At 32.7% G+C, this 23561-nt stretch overlaps 1 protein-coding gene across 4 annotated transcripts in view; it reads right to left on the reverse strand.

Moving 5' to 3' along the window:
• LOC145263080 (uncharacterized) overlaps positions 1-23561 on the reverse strand; it is a 78079-nt gene that overhangs the window by 42582 nt on the left and 11936 nt on the right. For all 4 annotated transcript variants that reach the window (XM_080119955.1, XM_080119953.1, XM_080119954.1 and 1 more), the window contains exons 2-3: positions 9977-10105; positions 3644-3805 (exon numbers count right to left, since the gene is read on the reverse strand). In XM_080119955.1, the coding sequence (XP_079976081.1) occupies positions 3644-3805; positions 9977-10105 (291 nt within the window). The remainder of the gene's footprint in view (positions 1-3643; positions 3806-9976; positions 10106-23561) is intronic.

Below are 23561 nucleotides of genomic sequence, written 5' to 3' on the forward strand. Positions count from 1 at the left end.
GAGTCACAGAAAGGGTCATTTTTAGCATTAAATGTCCAAGGGGACGCAAACCAGAATTTTGCCAGGGTCACTCATACTCATTTTGGCCAAGTTTCAGAAAAATTTTATGGATGGATCAAAAGTTAGGAGGCAAAACTTGTCAGTCAATTTTCGTGCATTTTTTTACCTCTTTGGAGCCCTGGGGACACTACAGGAACTTTCACAAAAAAAATTTATTTACTATGCACATCTACTTAATGAAATACAATTTGTGGCAAAATTTCAGGAAAAACTAATGCACGGTTATCTGGCAATCACCTGGAATAACCGACACACGGACAGATGCACTCAGACACCACTGAGAACATAGGTCCCTTTCCGATAAATCGAGGGACCAAAAAATACATATCTATTTGTTTATAAACTAGATTTCTGATTTTGCTTGGTATAAGAACTCTTCACTGTAGTGCTGACTGGAGGATCTGTAAAAGTCTTTGGCTTTGTACATGATGCATCTTCAAATTTCCGAGAGGCTGTAACACTTTCAAATGACATTTTTTAGATGTGTCTATGCATTTGAGACATGGCTTAAGTTTGAAATATAACATTAATGGCTAAGCATTCGAATGGAATCAAGTAAATTTACATCTATTAGAAAAGAGGTTTTACCAATCATTTATTCAGTCTTAAATTGAATTCATAATTAACATTAAACTAAGTTAGGCTGACAAAATTCAGATTTGAATTGAAATTAATGTGTAGCTTATCTTTGTTTTTAAAGTCAAAGTTAAAGCCTTATGAGGTCATGGTGAAAAATTGTAGAAACTGTCAGGTGATGAGAACTTCTTTAAATTTAAAGAATTTTCCAGAAAATCTTAAATATAGCCTTAAAAGGCTATATTTAAGATTTTTTTGAAAATTCTTTAAATAGCAAATCCTATTAATTTTACTATTTATTTAAAAACCAAATAAACACATTTCAATAAAGTTTGCCACCGATATTATTTCAGTTTATGAAACTATTCAGCAATACTTGATAATCCCCCCCCCCCAAAAAAAAACTGGATGACAAAATGAGGAAGTCAACTCATAAAGGATAAATAAAAAAAAAAAATATTTTATTTGTTTTTTTCTAATAACCTCTTCACTAGGGCAAAGTTAGACACAAGGCTGATTTTTAATGTAGGGAAACCCAGCTTCTCAAAAAGGGCCACTGAATTGGAAAAAAAATTGACTTGATTTAGGATTTCTTAACAAAATGAAGACAGAATCAACATAGCATCAAAACAAATATTAAACTTAGGGCCTAGCCAAAAAGCCAAGGAAAAACTTTATAAAAACTTATATATTTAGAAATATTTACCACAAGACATTTTTTTTAAATGAGAAAATTATTACAATAATTTAAAAAAAAAAAGAAAAAAAAAAGTCAGTCAAGTCATATATATATATATATATATATATATATATATATATATATATATATATATATAAATTAGTAGCCTGGCAAGGCCACAGGGAAGACAACCATGCAAAAAAGATAAATAACTCTAAGGAAAATTCATTCCCAAGCAGCAAAACTGAAGCTAGACTGCTAGGACACTATATACACAAATGTAGGCAAATTTGGGCATGTTTTATTGGTTTGAAAATATAGGTTCATTTTACCCAATTGTCATAAAATTTTAACCATATAATCTATAATATAAAAGTGAAAATGTGTGTCAGTGTGTGCGTTTTTGTGCATGTCCGGCAAAGGTTTTTGGAGGGGGGGGGGTCACTAATTCTTAGAACTTTTTATATACTCTCTAGATTATAATATCTCCAATTTACAAAAGGAAATCACGTCTATCTTTTATTTGAGCGACTTTTACACGCTGGTTTTCCAACATCTTGGGGAAACTGGCTTGCAGCCAAGGTTAAGTGCAGGATTTCGTTCTCCTATGGTGTGATGTTTGACCTCATTAAATTTACGCACGTGTCACTTAACTTTTTAATCGTTTAATTTCAACCATTCTCATTTGTAGCATTGAGGTAAGTTATGCTTTTTTTTTCACCTTCGCCTCAAGGCTTCGGGCTTGAGCCTACCTACCTACCAAAACCTTTTTTCTTTTACACCTCCAAACACCCAGGCACTCACGCTAGTAGTATTATAATCTTCAAAAAGCCTGCAAATTTTCATGTAGTTTCGTCCCATAGAACTAAAAGATATGAGCATTCCATTGTTCAATTTGGCTACCTGTGTGTGTGTATATATATATATATATATGAGATACCACCTATTTTGGCAATTTTATAAGTTCTAAATCTCAGCGACTATTGATCAGAATTTAACAAATGAAGGCTCATTGGAAAGGTAATAACCTGAATTGTGTAGTGAGCTATGTGATATCTGCCCTTAAGGTCGCACATTAAGGGGATCATCCATCATCCAGAGCCTATTTTTGGCACTTTTTTTTTTTTTTTTTTACAGCCAGAAAATGTTTCAATCATAGTTATTTATTTTCCTAGTTCTGCATATGAATTACAAAATATCTGATATTTCCCCAAAAATGATGGAGGAGAGACTAAAACTTGCTATGATTTCAAATGATCTGAAATAGCAGCAAGGGGAGACTGGATTCCAAATATTTCTCATGTTCCCTCCTCAGTTTTCATACATAAAGTAAATTTCACAGTTTATAACACTTTTTTTGATAGTGTATGATTATGAAATCTCCAGTATTTCCAAAAGAGGGGAGATATAACATATGAGAAATATTTGGAATCAAGTCTCCCCATGCTATTATTTCAGATCATTGAAACCATAGAAGCAAGTTTTAGTCTCCCCTCCAAGGACAGAGATTTGAGAGAAATTTATATATATATATATATATATATATATATATATATATATATATATATAAAGTAACCTTGTCCATGTGAGGAATGGTATCTACTTTTAGTGCATGTCATAATAACCTACAAACAGAATTGTATCTAAGAGACAGATGGGAATTGAAAGAGGGAGGAGAGATCAAACAGTCAAACGAAATCAGAACATGACAAAGGGAAAACTAAGAGTGTCAGTTCAGTCTCTCCGTTGGAAGTCAAGTGAACAGGACATGCAAATAAACTGAATATTACCAAAGTCTGCCTGCCACTCATTTTGTTAGAAAGTTTAAGAAGCAAAGTATTAGTCTCTCTCTTCCAAGTTTATTTTCTTCAATAAAACCTTGAAGAATTCAACGAACATCTTCCTTGCATCATTTCTACACAAGGAGAAGTATTTATCTTAGTTAAACAAATGATATAGAACCACTTGACAAAACAATCATGACCAATCATAGAATGTGAAGCAAAACAAGTGACAATAAAGAGAATGAACGAACCCCATATGGGCACCCATGCATGTGTGTATAAAAAGACTATTTGGTTTGTCGCTTGCTCATTGATAAAAACATTATACAATAATTTTCGTAAAACCAGCCTTTACTCACACCAAAAGAAAACAAATTTTTTGTGGACGTTGTAGTTCAGAATAGAAAGAGTTTGTGCAATGAAAATATTCTGTTTATTATTTACTTGCATTTTCAGTTTGTAAGAGTTGATTCCTTGATTTTGTGCTAAAAAATAAGCAGATTATCTTTCACTTCTCCCCAATGATGCAAAATGTGAATCTTACCTTTTCATCAGGTGGACATTTGAAGAGATTCTGAAATGTGAGGACCACATTTTTTGTGAATCTTGGAGCAAAAACATCCTTCTCGGCCCCAAATTGATGTCTTGATTGCCGTACAATAGAATCAATCACGTATAATCCAGGAACCTTGTATTCTGGCTTGCACTGAAAAGAATTGAAAAATAAATTTTAAAATGGTCTCATAATTATGTATGTTCATTCAAGTACTTAGGATTAGTGGTTAGTTTTAGAGTCCAGCTCTAACGGTATATCAAAGATAAAAAAGTTGTTTGGCAAGGTCATAGGGTCAGACAAGAGTGGGACTAGAAGTTAGAGGGGTAACAACTGGGTGAGAAAATGACAAAGAGAGAAACTTTTCAAAGATGCGTTAGTTGAGCATAGGAAGCAGAACTAAAATGAACTGAGTAAAAATCAATAAGCACCTCCTCTCCCAGAAGATGTATTCATTTAGTTAATAGCCTACATTTCTTCAGTGAAAAAATTCATGATATCTGGAGTTTACTTTTTAAGTCGAAGGGGTTGAAAACTTATTTCAGCCTTGCAACTGCGGGGCTCTACAGATAAATTTATCTGTAGTTGACCTTTGATTACTAAATATTTTTGTTTACTACCAAATAGAAAAGTTACTGGTCAAACCCATGTGGTTTTTCGAATATCACATCTCCATTCCGTGACAAGTATGGACATCTGTATTTTTTTTTTTTTTTTTTTAAAGTAATCTAAATATGCACTAAATTTTGTGTTAAGATTTGAAGGTATAAACATTTGAATTTCTTCAGGTGTTTTTTTTTTTTTAAACAGCTTTCATTGCAAAGAAAAAAAAGAAAAAGAGTATCTTGTTCCATTAAACTTTTGTTTAAATAATTTGACTTTGCTCATTTTATAAAAAAAAAATAAAGACAGTAAAGAAATTTTTCACTGAGTAATGAGCTTTGGAAGATTGTCGTAAAAAAAAAAAAAAACATCAGTAAAAGATAAACATTTAATTATTTCTAGTTGCCACTGGAAAGACCACTTGCAAATGCAACAATTTCACTCACAACAAAGCCCTGCAACTGGTAGTTCTACTAGATGAGAAACAACAACCTCAACCAAGAACAAGACGAGAGAGGAATCAAGGTGTGGAACCCAAAACCAATTCAAAGAGAGCTGAGAATACGACAGCATTTAAATGTGAATCAGGAATTCCACATCAAGTTTAAAAAAAAAAAAAAAAAATTACCACGTATCAGATATTAGACAGAGTTTAGATAGAAATAATTATTTTCAGATGACTATGCCAATAGATATGACAAGGCAGCTTAGTTTAGAGTGTAAAAACAGGTAAATAGAATGAAGCTTCCTTCAATTAAAACTTGCTATCATTTTTAGTTATTTTGCTAAACTTTAGATCTATATAACATTTATAATCTTTTCTTTTTATAAATACACAATTCTTTTTTATTAGCTTTTTTTTATATACATTAAGTTATGTTACTATTTTCAGCATCGAATAAAATGTACTTTCCAAATTTTTTTTTTTTTTTTTTACATGGTAGTCACCACTTATCAAGGCCCGAGAGCCACTCGGGGATAAGGGTTATTGCGTGTACATGTACGTTTTGATTTAGGCACAGATAAAGAATGGGAAAATTATTGACAGTGGTTTCAGCTAGACGGGTGTTTTTCGTGAAAGATTGGCGAGCGGTGACCAGAGATTGAAGCTCAGATGAGCACTTGCCATGGAAATAACGATAAAACAAAAACAGGCTCGCAACATCTCTTCTGTAGGAGAGAGGTTGCCTCCACTAAGCCACAAAGTCTATTTTGTACTTTGTCAAGGCAGGATAGGCTGTTTTTAGCAGCTCATACCCAGATGTGGCCGCAGTACTCATGTGTAAATATGTAATTGGGTACATATATAAAGATAATCTTATCTTTAGAAAGATAAGATTGTTGTCCAACATTCAACATAATTAAAAAAATAAAAATATAGAAAAGTCTTTATGATGTGTATACCATCACAGAATGAAAATCTCATATTCCAAAAATTATGTTAAAAAAAAAAAAAAAAAGATTTGTATCAAAATATACTTGATCAATTTACAATTTTTTTCTGATTAATAATAAATTTTAACTTTTGCAAGGCTGATTTTGATTTTTTTTGTCTTGGTAGATTGATTTAAAGTGTCTCACTTTACTAAATATGGTGGAGCGAGACATCTTTGCTTTCTCATAAAATTTGAATTTCCTCGTAAAAATAGTTGATCAATTTTTGGAATATGACATTTTCGTTCAGTGATGAGCATGTACATCATGAAGATTTTTCTGTGTTTCTGTTAAATCAAATTCTGGACAAGAATGATGAACTTATGGGTTTAAAGTAGTCTTTCATTAAAGAATTCTAAGAGGATCGACAAGAGGAGGAAATGGCAGCTCAGTTTAATTTGCGTACAATAGAATTTAGTGAATGAAATACTGAGAAATTTTTTACCCAATTATCAAATTGTTTTTGCCTGTTTTTCATGGTCCAAATGAGGTTTTTTTTTTTTTTTTTTGATTTCGTTTACTGATTTACATGAAAAGAAAAATTTAGCTCAATTTCTAATATGCTAGGAAATATTAAGATTCAATGTTAAGGGTGAAATGATATGAATTGTCAACATTGTGCACTCCCACAACGAGAAGACGTGACACTAGAATCACAAAGTGAGATTTTTTTTTTTTTTTTGCCTCTGGGGTGCTGTTTTTTCAGCCAGCATCTCAGACAAAAAAAAAATTTAGCATTGTTTGTTTTGTAAAGGTATACATAAAGTTTTTATATAATAGCACCATGTAAGAAGTGTAACAACGAGGTTCTTCTGACACTGAAAGAAGACCTCCCAGCAGGCTCTAAACTCCCCCAGAAAGAGTGGTTAACACTCAACCAGGATCAAGCAAAGGTTGCCAAAACACAAACAACTTGCACAAGTGAGGCTATGTACAGGACACTTGGTGTTCTTACGCCATCAATGTGCAGATTATAACACACATCCTCACAGACTATCCCCTAAGCAAAGCATGCTCCTATATGGACTTGGGAGATGCCTCAGACATTGCCAAAGATGGAGTGAAATGCTATGATGATGATGTTCTGTCATCTATGACTAGGTAGAAATCCTAAATATTTTGCAATTATATTTTTCATGTCATCCACACTAAAAATTGAACCTTCAACCACTTACACCTAAATTTTACCAAGTAATTTATTCACTATGCCATGCGATCACAAAATTGGTCAAATTCAGTCTTAAGTTATGCTCTTCTGGAGGTTGAAGGTTTGATCCTCAATGCAGGTGACACTCACAGTTTGACAAGATACATCTGAAGAAGGCTGGTTGCATCGAACGAAACTTAGTGAAAATAATACTCAACATGAGAATAATAGTTCGAAGAATCCAAATACAAATAATTAATCCTCATCTCCAAAATTCAGAAAGTATTTTCATAGCTAAACTTGCAGATTGAATAGGCAAGAACAAAAATGCTTAAAAATATACTGAACTAAGATTGCACACTTTTTTTATCTTCGCATTGTCTTATTTCCAGAATGCTTATAAAAAAATTAATATTGTTAAAAATGCAAAAAACTACATTTCATAATCCAGGCGCATTGCTTGGAGGAATTTTTATAACTTTTGCTATCAGATTCTATCATTCACTTGTCAGGTTAGAGTGTTGTAATTTATGTTACGAATAATCATCTTTTGTCAGCTTCCATAAAAAAGAACAATTTTGGGTGTTTTTATATGGAGACCAAAGTAAAATATGACAGTGTAATAAAAATGAAGACCTTTTTAAATGAGTAAAAAGGTTACATTCAACATGAAATACAACTAGTAGGGATGCATAACAAACAAACGGCAAACAGAATGAACGTACATGCTAATTTCCAATATGGCACATACATACTAACACTACACATCACATTTTTATTTAAAATTCGGGTTACGGATGATCTTTTGTCCCCGTTTTGTTGATTCTGGAAGAAATCTCAAAGCGTCTTTCTTAGAGTCTGACTGCTGCTGTTCTTCTGTTTCTGGACACTCCGTTTTGTTGACTGAAGAGAAAGATTCACCATTTGGTGCAGCATTATTCTTAGAGGGTTCCTGTTGATCAGTCGTCTCTAGTTCAGAACCATTTGATGGGGTAGAACCTGGTGATTTACAATAATCAATGAAGACAGGAGATCCCAGGTTTGTAAAGATGAGTCGGTGGCAGGAGTAGAAGGCCTTTTGTCGAGCCTGTTGACTGACGGCTGTCAGGGAAAAGAACGCTGGCAAAATTGGGAGTTGCAGTTTCATTAGGAGGTCAGACTTGTGTTGACAGATAAACTTTCTGCGGAGAGCTGGGCCTCCTTGCAGCCACTAAGGGAGAGTGTATCTGTAGGTGTATCAGAATTTTTGTAGGAATTTTTGACACCCCTAACACGAAACTGCGAATAAAATATAACTCGTAATTTCTCTTTTAAAAGTGGATTGTTTATTTTCTTTATGGATTATACTTCTAAAATAAACTATTAAAAGTTGTATAAAAAGTAATAGAAATATTTTTTATTTAAAAAAAAAAAAAAAAGAAAAAAAAAAACAGTAATGAAATTAATTGAATTTTACGAGTTCAGTATATTTCAATTTTTAAACTTTAAAAATCTATCAAAATTTTTTTATTGATTCTATTTTTACGATATTTTCAGAGTCAATGTGAAATTTTATGCTCTTTTCAATAAACTGAATATAATATTTTAGACAAACGGTTTTTTTTTAAATTCACGCCCCCCCCCCTATTTTGAAATGTCTATTAAAAAGTAAATAATTTATGTGCCAAAGTTTTATATATCACAAATCGAAGATAAAAGATCAATAAATAATATATTCTAATTTAAAACAAAAAAGTTTTTTGGAAATTTACCTGTAAAGTCCGAAGTTTAAAATCTTTTTCTTTTTTTTTTTTTTTTTAAAACCATGTTGTATTTTTTTTTATTTTTTTAAATGAAAGCTTGGTTCTTGCCTCTTTAATTGGGGGAAAAAAAAAAATTAGGGGTTGAATTACATTTTTCGAGTAGTTATAAGCTTGGAAAGACAGGTGGTCGAATTATTCAATATTTTTCACAAAGTTTCTGACACACCTAGTGTATTTGGTACCCGACCTTCTCGAAAAACTGAACATTCTCTACATGTCGTAGATGCATCTGTTTCTATTGTGAATGGAATTTTATCCTCAATGGCTGCAACTGAAACCTTACAAATTTTATCTTTTATTGCCTGAAATTGATTTTTGAGTTTTTCAGCAATAGGAAATGGTGTAATGTTTAACAAAGGTGAAATTCGGTTGGAGAAATTCTTTACCCATGGTGAATAGTATGAAGAGACCTAAGGCTTGTTTGAGTGCCTTGCTACAGTTCAGAAGTGGTAATTCTTTTAGTGGTGTGAGTGTCTGGATCAGGACTGATGGTTCCATTTTCAAATAGGTGCCCTAAAAACTTGAGTTTGATTATACCACATACACATTTTTTCACGATTCAATTGCAGATTAAGACGATCGACAACTTTTTCAAATGCTTTCATATTTTTGTCCAATTCCTTATAAGTTTTTCCTCTGATCACAATGTCATCTATGTAGGCAAAGGTAGCTTTGAATTTGTGTTCTTGGAGTATATTGTGCATAATGCGTTGGAACACAGCTACAGAGTTTGTTAATCCAAAAGGTAACCAAGAAAATTCATATAGGCCTCCATCAGCTTACGAATAGGGCATTGGTAATACACAGACTTCAAATCTATTAAAAATTTTATATTGCGATAGTTGGCATATAATATCTGAGATTTTGGGGAGAGGAAAAGCATCAAGAAATGTCTATCGATTAATAGTGGCAGAATAGCCATAAGTAGAGTTGAATCTAGTTATTTAATAGGAAGACATCTCATTTGTATTATTTGACTTGAGGCATTCACCCATGATGGGTCGAGCCGGCTCCTTCCATATATTACATGTCCGATCCAATTTCAAATGTTTTGGAGTAACCTCAGTTCAAGCATTAACATTTAGGTGAAAGTTTCACTTTGTTTCTCAACCGAACACAAATTCATAGCAAAATCGGGTCTTTTAATCAGATTGCATATTTAAAAAAAAATAACAAAAAAACTTTAAAATGAGTTTAGATTTTTTAAATTCTAGGAATTAGCAGTTATTTCTCCCAATTGTGCAATCTGGATAAATTACCACAATAAGCCAAATTGAATTTGAATGATATGCAAAACCATTTACAACTCGACTTAAATATAAATGATAAATTACTTACCTTTTGAATGAATTTCTCCACACTTTGTACAACATGCTTATAAAACTTAATAGCCTTGATTGCACATTTGGTCAGTAAAGCCATTTTGGCTCGAGATACGGGTGGCTTAGCTTCACAGAGGCCGGACAGCTAGAACGAAAGAAAGGAAAATTTAGATTTTTACATAAAAAGTGTAGAAACACGCTGATACCTTATTCTCTATTAATGGTTTGCAGAATAGAGATACATACAAGTGCAAATCAGAAAAACATAATTTTACATAGGGATGCTAAAGGTCTATCAAAATTGCTCCAAAACTGGAGAAATTATTTTTGTTGTGAATAAGTCTATGGTTTCAAATATTTTTTCATATACAGGGTGGAAAGATAAAATTGTCACCCGAGAAAAGATAACATGATTCCATTTCCATTTGATAAAAACCGGTTTTCTTTTTTATTGCAGACCATCCACTAGTTGGCCAGTTGTGTACAAATCCCAAGAGCAACAGGAGCCTTCTATCATGTCTGATAGTGACAATGTTTAACAAGCAAGATTAGAGATGCGTCGCTGCACAACTCATGCTCTCTACCAATCAAGTTATGATAACGACCATTGTCAGCACCCTCAAAATGCATCTCTGGATTGCCACGAATAACATATATGCTGAGGGTAATGAAAATGTTTTTTCAAGATCTAGAAATCTTCCACTGATGATATAGATTTGTACGAATCCAAAGACATGGGGGTAGGGCTTCATTCTGTTGTTGGCATTGTTTCCCTAATTCTTTCTAGACCCAGGTATTTACAAGAGGCATCACATCAAAGTTGCCAACATCTATATTGTAAGAATATGGAACCAGAAAGGTTTTTTTTTTTATCTCACTTCCACATCCATTTCACCGATATCACTAGTAATAAATATTATGCGTCATAGAATTTTGATTAAAAGAAGAATATGAATGCTTTTTAAGATTGTGAACTCAATATTATTTTTAATTAACCAAATTCAAAGAATTCAATGAAAATAAAATCAATGAAAGAGATACATAAAATAATTTAAAAAGAAAACACGAATGTCAAGTCAGCATATACTGACGCTTCTTTTGGAGTAAATTTGATCTCAATATTTGTATACGTGTACCAGCACATCTCACTATGGTTATCGAACATTAAAAACGGTTTCTTTACAAGATCAGAAAAAAAAAAAAAAAAACAACAATGGAGGAAGGCTCATGGAGACAAAATTTGGATTTGAAAATAAATTTAAAGCTAGATTTTCCATATATTTAAAACCAACTCTGCCTTTGTGGGGATAAAATAATTAGGAATAACAAAGATGAGAACAGGTGTCTAAAATAATTTGATATTAAATCATCAAATTACATTTTGAGGATATCAAGATACAATATTCTGGCAAAATAGTGTAGAGAGTTGGCTTAGGAAAAAAGATCTGACCTATCAGTCATAAAAAAAAAATTTTTTTTTAAAGCTGATAGAAATTTTGCAAAAATTACCCACTTGCCATATTTAATAACTAGAAAAATAAATATTCCCTAAAAATGGGCTTGCATGATTGAGACTTTATAGTGAAGCAAGGATTGCTCAATTTTTAATCGCATTTCTTCAAACTGGACGTTGTTCAAGTTTGCAAAATTATTTGAGTGAAGACTTCAAAGAATAAATCTAGAAGGAGTTCATATTGTTTTTGTTCAAATAAGCCTTAAAAAGACAAATTGCTTTACAGGCTGATAAATGTGGGCATGTTACGTTTTAATGCTCTTAATGAGCTAAACACAAAAACGTCCAACTTACAAATGTACACAACAACTCAATAAGTCTGAGGTCTAATAAATGAGAAAAAAAAAAAATCTTTAATCAACAGTCTCCTTCTCGGACAATAAACTGATCCCAATGCTTCTCGGACAATTTGATGTTTCTTTTGTAGAACATTGGCTTCAAAATATACCTCAGTTTTTGTTATGTTACTTTTTTTATTGAAGCCAAAACTTTCTCTGGAAGCATTTTCTGAATAACAGGGTGGATGCAAAAGCAATTTGAAGTGCAAATCATGTAGTATTGGCATAGACTTGTAAGAGAGGTCATTGTCTGAGTAAAAAAGAAACACTCGCTCTTCATTTGTTTTTGGTGAGATTTTCCTTCAAACGTACCAATGCGATATAATATTTGATTCATGGTTCTTCCTTTCGAAAGGCAATCAGTGAACAAAATCTTGTATAGGAGGCCAAAATTTTGCCTGCTAATGTTTGCATCTTCAGTCACTTTAAGTAGTTTCAATGACTGCTAACTTGACTATCGAATGAAGTGGTAGGTCCATATTTGATCAGTTGTCACTGACGTCAAAACTCCTTTCTGTTGCATGCAAATAATTGCAAAACATGTTTTTGATAAACTGAGCACGCACTTTGAACACAGCTTCCTTACTGAGAAATGTACATGTAAAAATAGTGAATACACCATCTTTCATCTGCTTTCTGATGCAACTTATGTATGATCAGCCAAAACGAATTTAAACCGTTTTTTATGTTTTCCAAGACAACTGCCATCTTCAGCATCATTTGTGTGTACAATCATACAACCTCTTAACCATTCTTTAAGAGTAGAGTTCAACTAACACTTATCAATTCATCACATTGCTTAAATAGTATTTTTTTTTTCATCTGAAAACTTTATCAACAAGAATTTTACAATTTTCCATCGATTTGAAGATTTGCAATGGTAACTTCACTTAATTTGTAAACTAATCTGATTGGCCTCTGCCGAGATGCTATTTGAAGGTTAGTATTTTATAAAAATCACATGGAATTTTTTTTTATTGGTAGTATCAGGACTTATTAAGTGATGCTTATATCACTATATCTCTTTTGTATAACTATGATTATTTTTACATAATATTTTTATATTTACAGTGTTTTATGATTACAATCATCAGTGTACGAAATGATAATTACTACTGGTTGGGAGATTCGAACCCAATCACAAAATCAATCTAGACTTCATAGGCTAGCATCTTACCTCAAAGCCACTGGTAATTAACACAAAAATTGAATGAAGTGCCTATAAATGCCATATCAGCAAGCATTCAAAGTATACAATTGAAGACGATTCACTGACCAGAAGTCAGAAAGCTTTATATCTATATGTAAGTTTTCTCATTTTGAATTCTTGAAATAGTAACAAAATCCAGATAAAAAAAAGACTGTTTGCTACATCTTTCATGTTTTCCAAAATTATCTTTGAAATCAATTTTTTCATTTTGGTACTCAATATATTCTCTTTAGAGGAAGACAGCTTTTTCACTTCATGTGACTCTTCTACTGATAGTGTCACAAATAAAGTTTTGATATGCCCCAGTCACAAACTTTATGATTCGATACAATCTTCAAGTTCAAGGTGGCAAGTGCTCGTCTGAGCTCCAATCTCCCCCCTCCTTCGTCAATCTTTCACGATAAACACCCGTCTAGCTGAAACCACTGTCAAATATTTTACCCACTCTTTATCTGTGTTAAAACCAAAATGTAGATTCCATGAACAAAGCTTCTTTTTTAGAAGTGCACGCCAATGGAACTCTCTTCCGTTTGCCTATTTCCAACCTGACTACAACTTGAAGGTCTTCAAGTCCAACATAAACAAATTCCTGATGAACCACCCCCTTAAGTCAGACACTTTTATCAAATCTCCAATACTAACGATTACTATGATACTATCCCATTGATTACTGTACACGCAATAACCCTTATGCCAGAGTGGCTTCCAGACCTTTATAAGTGGTGACTACCATGTATGTCCTTTTGGGACGAAGTTTTTATTTTTTACTTATTTACAACTAATTAAATATTCTGTATAAAGTTAGCTATATGTACATATGCAGGATTCACTTGTAAACTAATAAACGGATTATGAATTTTGGAACACAGCTATTAGGCATAAGGAATCATATCTGAAGTTTCACAAAATTATCACGCTCTTTGCATAAAACCAAATATGACCCATTACACCAAGCAACTCTGTTCTAAGTTCATAATATTCACTTTATGAGTGAACCCTACATTAAATTATATTAAACCTATACACACACGTAACTCAAAAAATGAAAACATTTAACTAAAACTAGAAAATGAAACATTAATGCAACATCTTTATAGAAAAATTTTGTAAAAAAAAATCCGTAAAATTTAAAAATTTTAAGCAAAAATAATGTAAGAACATTAGATATAAACAAAGACATTTTAAAAATCACAATAGATAAAAGTAAAAATATCTTGAGGTATTTTCCTTAATTCGTATATTGCCGAGTTTAATATCATGCATGTGCAATACTAAAGAAATTCAATTGTTAATATTTATCCATGATTGGCATCAAGAGGCAGGCAATAACTATAGACTTGCTCATATGAAATAACCAGTGAAATTGATTTGATGAAAAATCGGTTTACACTTAAGTATGTAATGCTATTTGCATTAAAAAAAAAAAAAAAAAAATTAAATTCATAAAAGCATTTTTTTTCTTCTTTTCTTCTGAATGACTTTGCCAAGTAAAATTCCATTATCATTAATGCAAAATGGCTGTTGAACATCTTGGAAGAAAAGGGGGCAGATAGAAAGATGTGATATCACAAGTCTTTTATAGTTAATATGTCTAATGCATTGGCAGAGAGATTCATCTTTTTCAAAGTCTTTAAAATCTATCTGCAAATAAAAAAGAATCACTGTTTCCATAAAATCTTGGGATAATTAAAATGCAGATGCTATTAAGAAATTAACAGACATGGAAAACATGCAAGTTTAAAGAACAGTATCTATCATATGAATGCATCATGATACACAATGTCATCCACAGATTGCTTCATTATGTCACAGCTCTCTAGTTTGTGTTGAAGCACTTGTGTGTCTAGCCAAAGTTGAAACCCAAACAGTTTTGAGAGTTGTAGCTTCTATCCACTGCAAGGAAATCTTAATGTTCATGGACACTTTTACAAATAGTTGCAAAGATGTAGTAGGATAGAGTTAGTGATAATGCACATCCGTCAAATACGAGTCTTTACCGTAAATATTTCCAATTCATTGAAATATAATTGTATCTGGATGAGATGGAGAGGCTTGTCTGCATGTACACAAGAAGGAGTTTCTATTAACAGGGGTTACAGCAGCCTCCTAGTTGATAAAACACAACTGTAGGCAACTGAGAAATCAAGCACTGTTCAAGGGTACAATGAAAATGTAACATTTGGTCAGTACAACCACTTGTTGGACAAAAACACTGAAGCACATACAGAAAGTGTAGAATTCTTGGAATCTTTTCAGAAAGAGCAAATACCTTCACTACCACATTAATGTTGATATCTATTAATTTGAGTAGTTTCTGGTTCCTACTTCTAAGAGGATTGCTTCTCTCCAGTCTTCAAGGATGACGAGTCATCAACACAACAAATACCTCTGTCAAGTCCTTCTACACTTCTGCAGGAATCTCATCTATCTTTGCTAGAAATCTTGTAGTTAACATGGAACCTGCTGCACTTCATCACTGGCAGGGTTGTGCTGCAATCATATTTTTTGACAGACTAAGTGTAAATTTGTCATTGGAGGAAAACGACGGATTGAACAATTTGTTGAAATGTCATTTCCACTGCACAACATGTTCAGTCAAGTTAATCATCAGAGTTCTGAGTGTGAAGCATCTTGTGCTTTTATATTGGGACCCTATGCTAGTAAATAGAGATTATGTTAACTAGTAAGAATTTCAGTGTCAGAATAACATGGTGGCAAACAAATAAACCCATCCGTAGCCGGTGTGATAGAAAGAGGGGGGGGGGGTCATGGGCAAGCTCTCCAGACAAATCACACTAAAAATGCAGGTGATGAATGATATGTCACGTATTCAGGAACAGAATAGAGTTACTAGTCAAAGTTACGAAGCGAAAGAAGTGACATGCATCTGACAATGTAGTGAGAATCTAAGTGAATGTTGCCGAGACTATGCCCATGCGTCACCATTTTAAGACAAGTTAGAAAAATAACTAATCAGAAATAGATTGGTCTATTCCTCCACCATGAACAACCATTACCTAACTAAAACATTTGAAAATCAACAAGTCTCACTTTGTGTTTCCATGCTCGAGTAAATTTGTTTAGAGTTAGAGATCAACAATCACACATAATAAAACGAAAATCAGAAGATCAACAATTGCGCAACATTGTACAAAAAGAATTTTGATTTATCTCTTGATCACTCATTGCGCATTCTACACGTTTGTTGTAAACATGTGTACTATTAATATAAAATTTTAAATGTTGCACTTGTTGACCTGGGTTTCTCAAATTTAATTTGATTCCAAACGAGGCTAGCTGAGAATGTGAATATGTGTAAATGTAGTAAAACAGCATTCAATTTCAACTTGCAATTTCGTTTGTAAAAATTTAATATTTACTCTTTATCAACGTAGAAGTTTTTCTCTAGAATCATTAATAATGGTTTCTAGATTACTTCAAACTTTATTACTATTTTCAGTGACAATTTTTTTTTCTTGTTTAAAAAAATGTTAATTCTTTTGAAATTTGGTCGGCACTGTATGGTATATCTCCTTGTTGAACACTTGTTAATATAATGGTTTACTGTAGGTTATTAAGCTGTCTTTTCCAAAAATGGCAAGATGAAAACTTTAATGAAAAATTTTTGTCCTATTATAGATTTGGCTTTATATTTTTAGATTTAGATTTGCTATTAAAAACAAAATCTAGATTGATCTCTAATGTGTTATGAATCATTAGAAGATTCAATGTGTTATGAATCATTAGAAGATTCAATGTGTTATGAATCATTAGAAGATTCAATGTGTTATGAATCATTAGAAGATTCAATGTGTTATGAATCATTAGAAGATTCAATGTGTTATGAATCATTAGAAGATTCAATGTGTTATGAATCATTAGAAGATTCAATGTGTTATGAATCATTAGAAGATTCAATGTGTTATGAATCATTAGAAGATTCAATGTGTTATGAATCATTAGAAGATTCAATGTGTTATGAATCATTAGAAGATTCAATGTGTTATGAATCATTAGAAGATTCAATGTGTTATGAATCATTAGAAGATTCAATGTGTTATGAATCATTAGAAGATTCAATGTGTTATGAATCATTAGAAGATTCAATGTGTTATGAATCATTAGAAGATTCAATGTGTTATGAATCATTAGAAGATTCAATGTGTTATGAATCATTAGAAGATTCAATGTGTTATGAATCATTAGAAGATTCAATGTGTTATGAATCATTAGAAGATTCAATGTGTTATGAATCATTAGAAGATTCAATGTGTTATGAATCATTAGAAGATTCAATGTGTTAGCTCTTGAAATGAATCATGTACAATCAAGGTTGCACTTTCATGTCATCAATGTTTTGATTTAAATTATTGCTTTGATTAAAATTAATTTTCACGTATTAAAAGTTTTTTTTTTATATATTAACCATATTCAGTTTAATCTTTATTTTACATGCTGGCAAGTGTTGGATGGAGATATGGTTTGGAATACCTAATTTGATATCTTCAGCAAATGAACACCAGTACGCATTACAGTTCAACTCGATTACTCGACACCACTACAATTCTTGCTATCATTCTTTATTCCATCTCTGCACAATGTGAGGAACAAACCGACTTTGAAACTAATTTAAAACTTGTCTTTAACAGTTAACTTCAGATTCTGTTGAACTGAAGAGGATTCTTCACAGATTATTTTGCTTGTAATCACAAATGTGGTTTGCATGGTTAAGTGCACAATCACAACCATACTTGATGTCCATATGAAGAAATCTGCTGAAACGGTGTAAAAATAGAACCAATAGGTTGGGGGGGGGGATTACCCAAAACAATACTTCATGCGACATATCGTTCATTACTATCTAAAATTAAATTAAAGTTTAAAAAATAAAAATCGAATGATTTTTAATAAAATATTTGCATCTCAATGCAATTTCAAAGATATTTTGTCTATTCTTTTCCAAAATTTTAAATCAAAATATGTATACCCATTTACGATTTATGTTTATGTATGATAATTGTTCAATGTCAGTTTAAAAACAAAGCGAGTCACGACACTGAACTATGTCGGATTGTTATAAAAATTTGTGGAGAATAGTCATGAACAAGATTGTGAAACAGCAAACTTCAAGTATCAAAGAAATAATATGTTGTAAATTAAAAACACTGTTGACTATTTAATTCTAACAATAAAAAATCATACAAAAATTGGAAATCAAACTTTAATCTAACTTTCCACAAGGAGCCATAGTATAAGGAATAAAGTATTTGGTAAAATTCAGTTGTAAGTTACACTCTTCTGGAAGTTGAAGGCTCAATTATCAGTGCGGGTAACACTATAAATTTATATGAATTAGTTAGGACTACTATTCAATCATGGTTGACAGAATGAGAGCAAGCTAGCTATGTGGATTAAATAAAGGGTTCCATTCGAAATTCCATGCAGATCCCAGAGTTTGACAGCATACACCTGAAGGTTAGAGGTTACATCGACAAAAATGTTGTATGAATAACAAACAAGATGAGAACATTAGTCGAAAGAATCCAAATTGTCAATCTTCATCTCAAACATTCGGAAACATATTCAAATATCTCTGTGATACTCAGTTTGTGTTTATTGTCCAGATGTTCAGTTGTGTCAATCCAATTGTGCTAATCAAGCAGAGAGGATTACGTCGCAAATTAATTCTCTCTTTATAACTACATGCCCACAGATGGAAATAGGCAAAAAATCAAGTTGTTTCATACCTTTACAAATTTATATCTCTGAAATTTACCTTCAATTTCTGAGTAAAAAAAATAAAGGTCTATGCCAGTAGTTCCAAACTAGTGGGTCGCGACACTAATGCCATGAGGTTGCCAATTGATTTTTAGCCCAATGTGAATATTATATACAACACTATGATAACAATGATTGAGAATTTTATGCAAAAAGCTCTGCAAAATTCATGTTAATATCCAAAATTACAATAAGGAAATTATTGTTTTTCCAAACAACTTATGTGAAGCAGCATACTCCAAACTTCATCCTTAAAAATAAGTACCAAAATCAATTAAATGTGGAAGACAAGGTGTGTCATAACAGAGCCCAGGATAGAATTGCTAGCTAAAAAACTGCAATACCAGCCATTTCATTAAGGTTCATAAACATACTTTACATAACGGTGGAAATTTGTGTGTTCAAATAATTTTGATAAAATTGATTTGCAATTTTTGTCGCAGTTTTAGAATTTTTATGAATAAATTTGAAATTAACCATGAGTTTATGAAATGCATACTACATGAATAAATAATCTATAATTCAATCATGTCAGTTTTTGTTGCATAAAATATGAACAAATATATTGGATATTTTAAGAATTGAAGTCGCTTCCATATTGCATGCTCTAAAATAGATTACGGTTGAGAACCACTAGTCTATACTAGAAGTGGAATTATGTTTGAATGTTCAGGAATAGCTCCAAAACATTCAATTAATGGTCACAATCTGCTTGATGAAATTCAGATTGGTAAGAAAATAAACGAAATATGTGAGAAAAAGCTTTGGAGATTCTATTTCTGTTTTTTTTTTTAAGGCTTAATATACCATTTTTTTTTTTTTTTTTTACTAGCGAGTCATCACTTCTCAAAACCCGATGGACACTCAAAAATAAGAGTTAATGAGTGTATGGAAGTCATCTGGACAACAGTAGAGTAATCGTTCGGGGGGTGAAAATTGGGTATAACTTGATTATGTAAGGGGACAGCTCAACAGAAACTTGTTTACATTGGAGTTTAAAACAACCATGTTGTAGTTAGCTGGAAAGCAGGCCAGTGGAACATAGTTCCACAGGCGGGCAGTTTGGAGAAAAGAAGCTTTGTTCATGAAAACTGCATTCAGATTTAGGTACAGAGAGCGAGGGAAAAATTGATAGTGATTTTAGTTTGATAAGTGTTTTTTGTAAGAGTTTGACTGGGGGGGGGGGAATAGATTGAAACTCAGATGAGCACTTGTCATGAAAATAACAATAGAGCAGAGACAGACTTGCAACGTCTCTTTTGTGAGAAAGAGATTGCAGGGAAGAGAGACCGGGCATCACTATGCTCCAAAGCCGATTTTGAACTGTCAAGGTAGGATAGGGTCTCCGAGCAGCTCCTGTCTAGATGTTGCAACAGTACTCCATCCTAGGAAGTACTTGGTTCTTATATAGGGAGACGATTGCATTGGCAGTAACATGGAGCAGTAGAATGATCCTACAATTTTTGCAGCTATCTTCAATTTAATACAAGTATTCCATTTCAGATCAGGAGTGAAGGGCAGTCCCAGGACCTTGTCAAAATACTTTACTTCTCCAAGAGAGCCATTCATTTAAATTGGAGCCAGATGGTGATCAGAGCATTGATGATGAAAGGAGAGAAGCTTGGTTTTAGATGCATTAAATTTAACCAGCCGCCTTTTTTCCTATTGCACTACATGCTCAAGGTCAGACTCAGATATCTTGATCAGTTGGCCTTTGAAGTGTTGCCACTGATTGTGGAGTTTCCTACATGAATGACCTAAGAATGTGATTTGGGAGCTCATTGATGAAAATCAGGAAGAGAGTTGGGCCCAGGATGCCAACGTTGATACTATGAGCTTCTGATTTCTGCCCATCAATGACTACACTTATAAAATTAGAGAAAAAGGATTTACTAAGCAAGAGCACATTTCCACCTACTCCATAGCTGGAAATCTTGTGAAGAAAACCTTTATGGCATACCTTGTCAAAAGCCTTTCATATGTCAAGAGCAATTACTCTAGAAATAAAGTCCCGTCAAGAGATTTACTAATCCTGTGTGATATTAGAGTTCGCACATCAGCTGTAGATCCAGCAGAACATATCACTGATTAGGTATTTTTACCGAGGTGGTTGACTACTTCTCTATCACAGATTCCATCAACTTATGCATGATGCACACAAGCTTGATTGGTTTCTACTGATAGGCAGATGACCCATCTCCAGAGTTTTTAAATACGGGACAGACTGATGAAGTTTTCCAAGGTGATGGTAAATATTTCTCCTTAACATTTAAACAGCTTTGTAAGTACGGGAGCTAGTTCTGATTGAAGCTTTTTGAGTACTATGATTGGAATGCCATCAGAGCAAGTTGTTTTACTGGAATCAAGGTTGGCAATATCGTGTAGATATATTTATATGTTGCATAACATGGTAGGAGGAAATATGGGGGGGGGTCGAATTTGCTGCAAAGTTTTTAGCAAAGAGTTAGACTTATGAGATGCTGACGAGATTACCTCAGGTCCATTGATGACAGTTAGGATAGAGGACATGCCTCTGTTCAGGACCCTGTTTGTCATTTACCAAAACTTGTGGGAATCAAGCTGCTGCTCAACTACTTTAAATTTGACAGACCGAGCATACAACTCTTGCATTTTTTATTAATCTTTTGCAGTGGTTGCTGGCAATCCTAAAAGTGGCTTTAGTTTCAGAACATCTAGTTTATTGAAAGCAATGGAAATAGTAATTCCTGTGCACAATGGCAGTGGCATATTCTGGGGTGAACCATAGCTGACTGTTAGATTTTTGCTGGTATTTATTGGAGAGTATTAAGTGGTCTATACCAACAGTTAAGTCTGACACATTCTTTTTAAACATGGAATATAGAGATGTATCTGATATCCCAGTCAGCCATCAAGTATCAGTATACTGTATGATGGGGAGGTATATCTGAGAACTCGTTACCTTTTGTTTTTATCTTTACTGAGACAACCAAGTGATCAGAAGATCACAGTGGAGATGGGACAGAGGATGAGCACAGTTCTGGGAAAGTTGTAAGAAAAAGGTCTAGGAGAGTTGCATAATTTGTATTAGGTTATAAGCCAGGGAGAAATGACAGAAGCTCCCCTTAAACTTTAATCAAAAACTAAAATAGCTCTTTTTTTTTGGTAAAAGTTTTTGGAGCATTTATTAGTAGACAACAAACTGATAAAGTCGTCAAGAAATGAATCTATAACAAATAAATGTAACCAAAGTTACTCCTCTACCTACCTGGATAAGTTTTTGGTGGTTTAACTTATTTTAAAGCATTGAGTTTGAAACCCAAGTAGTACAGAGTTGCTAAGTTAGAACAAGATTAAAATGGCCGACATGACATGGTCATCTGGAGACTAAATAATCGCTCAAAACTCTAAAATGAAAAAATACTGATACATTTTTTTATCAGTATTTTGTTTTATTTGTGCTTCAAACTAAAAAAAAAAAAAAAAACACGTAGGTAGTAGAGCAACTTATCTTGCTTTTGGTAACTTATTTGTTATATATTTGTTTGTTTGTCACTTTTTCAATTTGTTGGCTATTATAAAAAATGCCCAATATTTCTAATTTTGTTTTTTGCATTTTAGGGAATCAGGGTAAAAAGTACAGAATTTTGTCAACTTGCCAAATTATCTCAATCTTTTTATTCACCAGACTACTGTTCTTATCTTGAATGTTACTTTCACATTTTAGCTGATGTAACCCCTGGAAGTTATACCAGCAAAGCATGAAAATAACACTCAAGATGAGAACAGTAGTCCAAAGAATCCAAATAATATGAATAATCAATCCTTATCTCCAAAAGTGTTAAGATTCATGTATCAAAGTATATACTTTGAGGGGGGAGGGGGGATCTGGGCCAAGTACTTTTACCTTCAATAGAATCCATTTTGTGACAGCACTTTTCTCAATGAAAGATGGATAAAAAATTTGCTGTAAAAAAACTGTCATTTTTCTAAACTTTCCTTTAACATCCATTACAAATGCAACTATTCATCCTACAATATTCCGTATTGTCCTCATACTTTTTATGCATAATTACCCTACGTTATGACGAGTTTTAATTTTGTATGTTCATTTGCCTTTCTTCATTTTCAAATTTTAATGCAAACTTCCACAATTCCCATCATCATATTATGACTTTGAAAGAAATACCATTTCCTACCATTGATGAAAAAATAGAAGAAACTGTTACAGGATATCACAGCGGTGTTATAAAATGATAAAGTTCAATACAAAATTGTTAGCATGACTCGAATCTCTGATGAAGATTCAAATATCAAAGGGGAGTAGCTTAAGTGATGTGGAAACTGAAGTTCTTAAAATGATTTTCAAAGACAGTGGTGATGGAGCAAGTAACAAGTAAGAACAGATGCCAAAGAGAACATGTTCCAACATGGCTTAACTCTTCTGAAGCTGATCAAACATTATGAAAATAAGACAACTGCTAACTAATGTTTACTAATGGAAAAATCCCACTAAATACATGTAGAACACTTTGCCCTCATTATTTAATTCAATTAAAAAAAATTAACTCAATTTTATTATTACTATCACTTGAGCAGAACAGACAACTGAAGGTGTATGTGTGCACTTTGGAAACAGGACTGTTCATGTTAAAATAACCATTCACTAGCTTCAACACAGGAGAGTTCATCCATGAAAAAAAAAAAAAAAAAAAAAAAAAAAAAAAAAAAAGCCCCAGAACCACTTCAAGATTTGCGAAGACTGAGAGACCAGTGGAAGATG

Source organism: Euprymna scolopes, chromosome 38, assembly GCF_053919585.1.
Source record: "Euprymna scolopes isolate OS-2025 chromosome 38, ASM5391958v1, whole genome shotgun sequence".
Taxonomy (NCBI): domain Eukaryota; kingdom Metazoa; phylum Mollusca; class Cephalopoda; order Sepiida; family Sepiolidae; genus Euprymna; species Euprymna scolopes.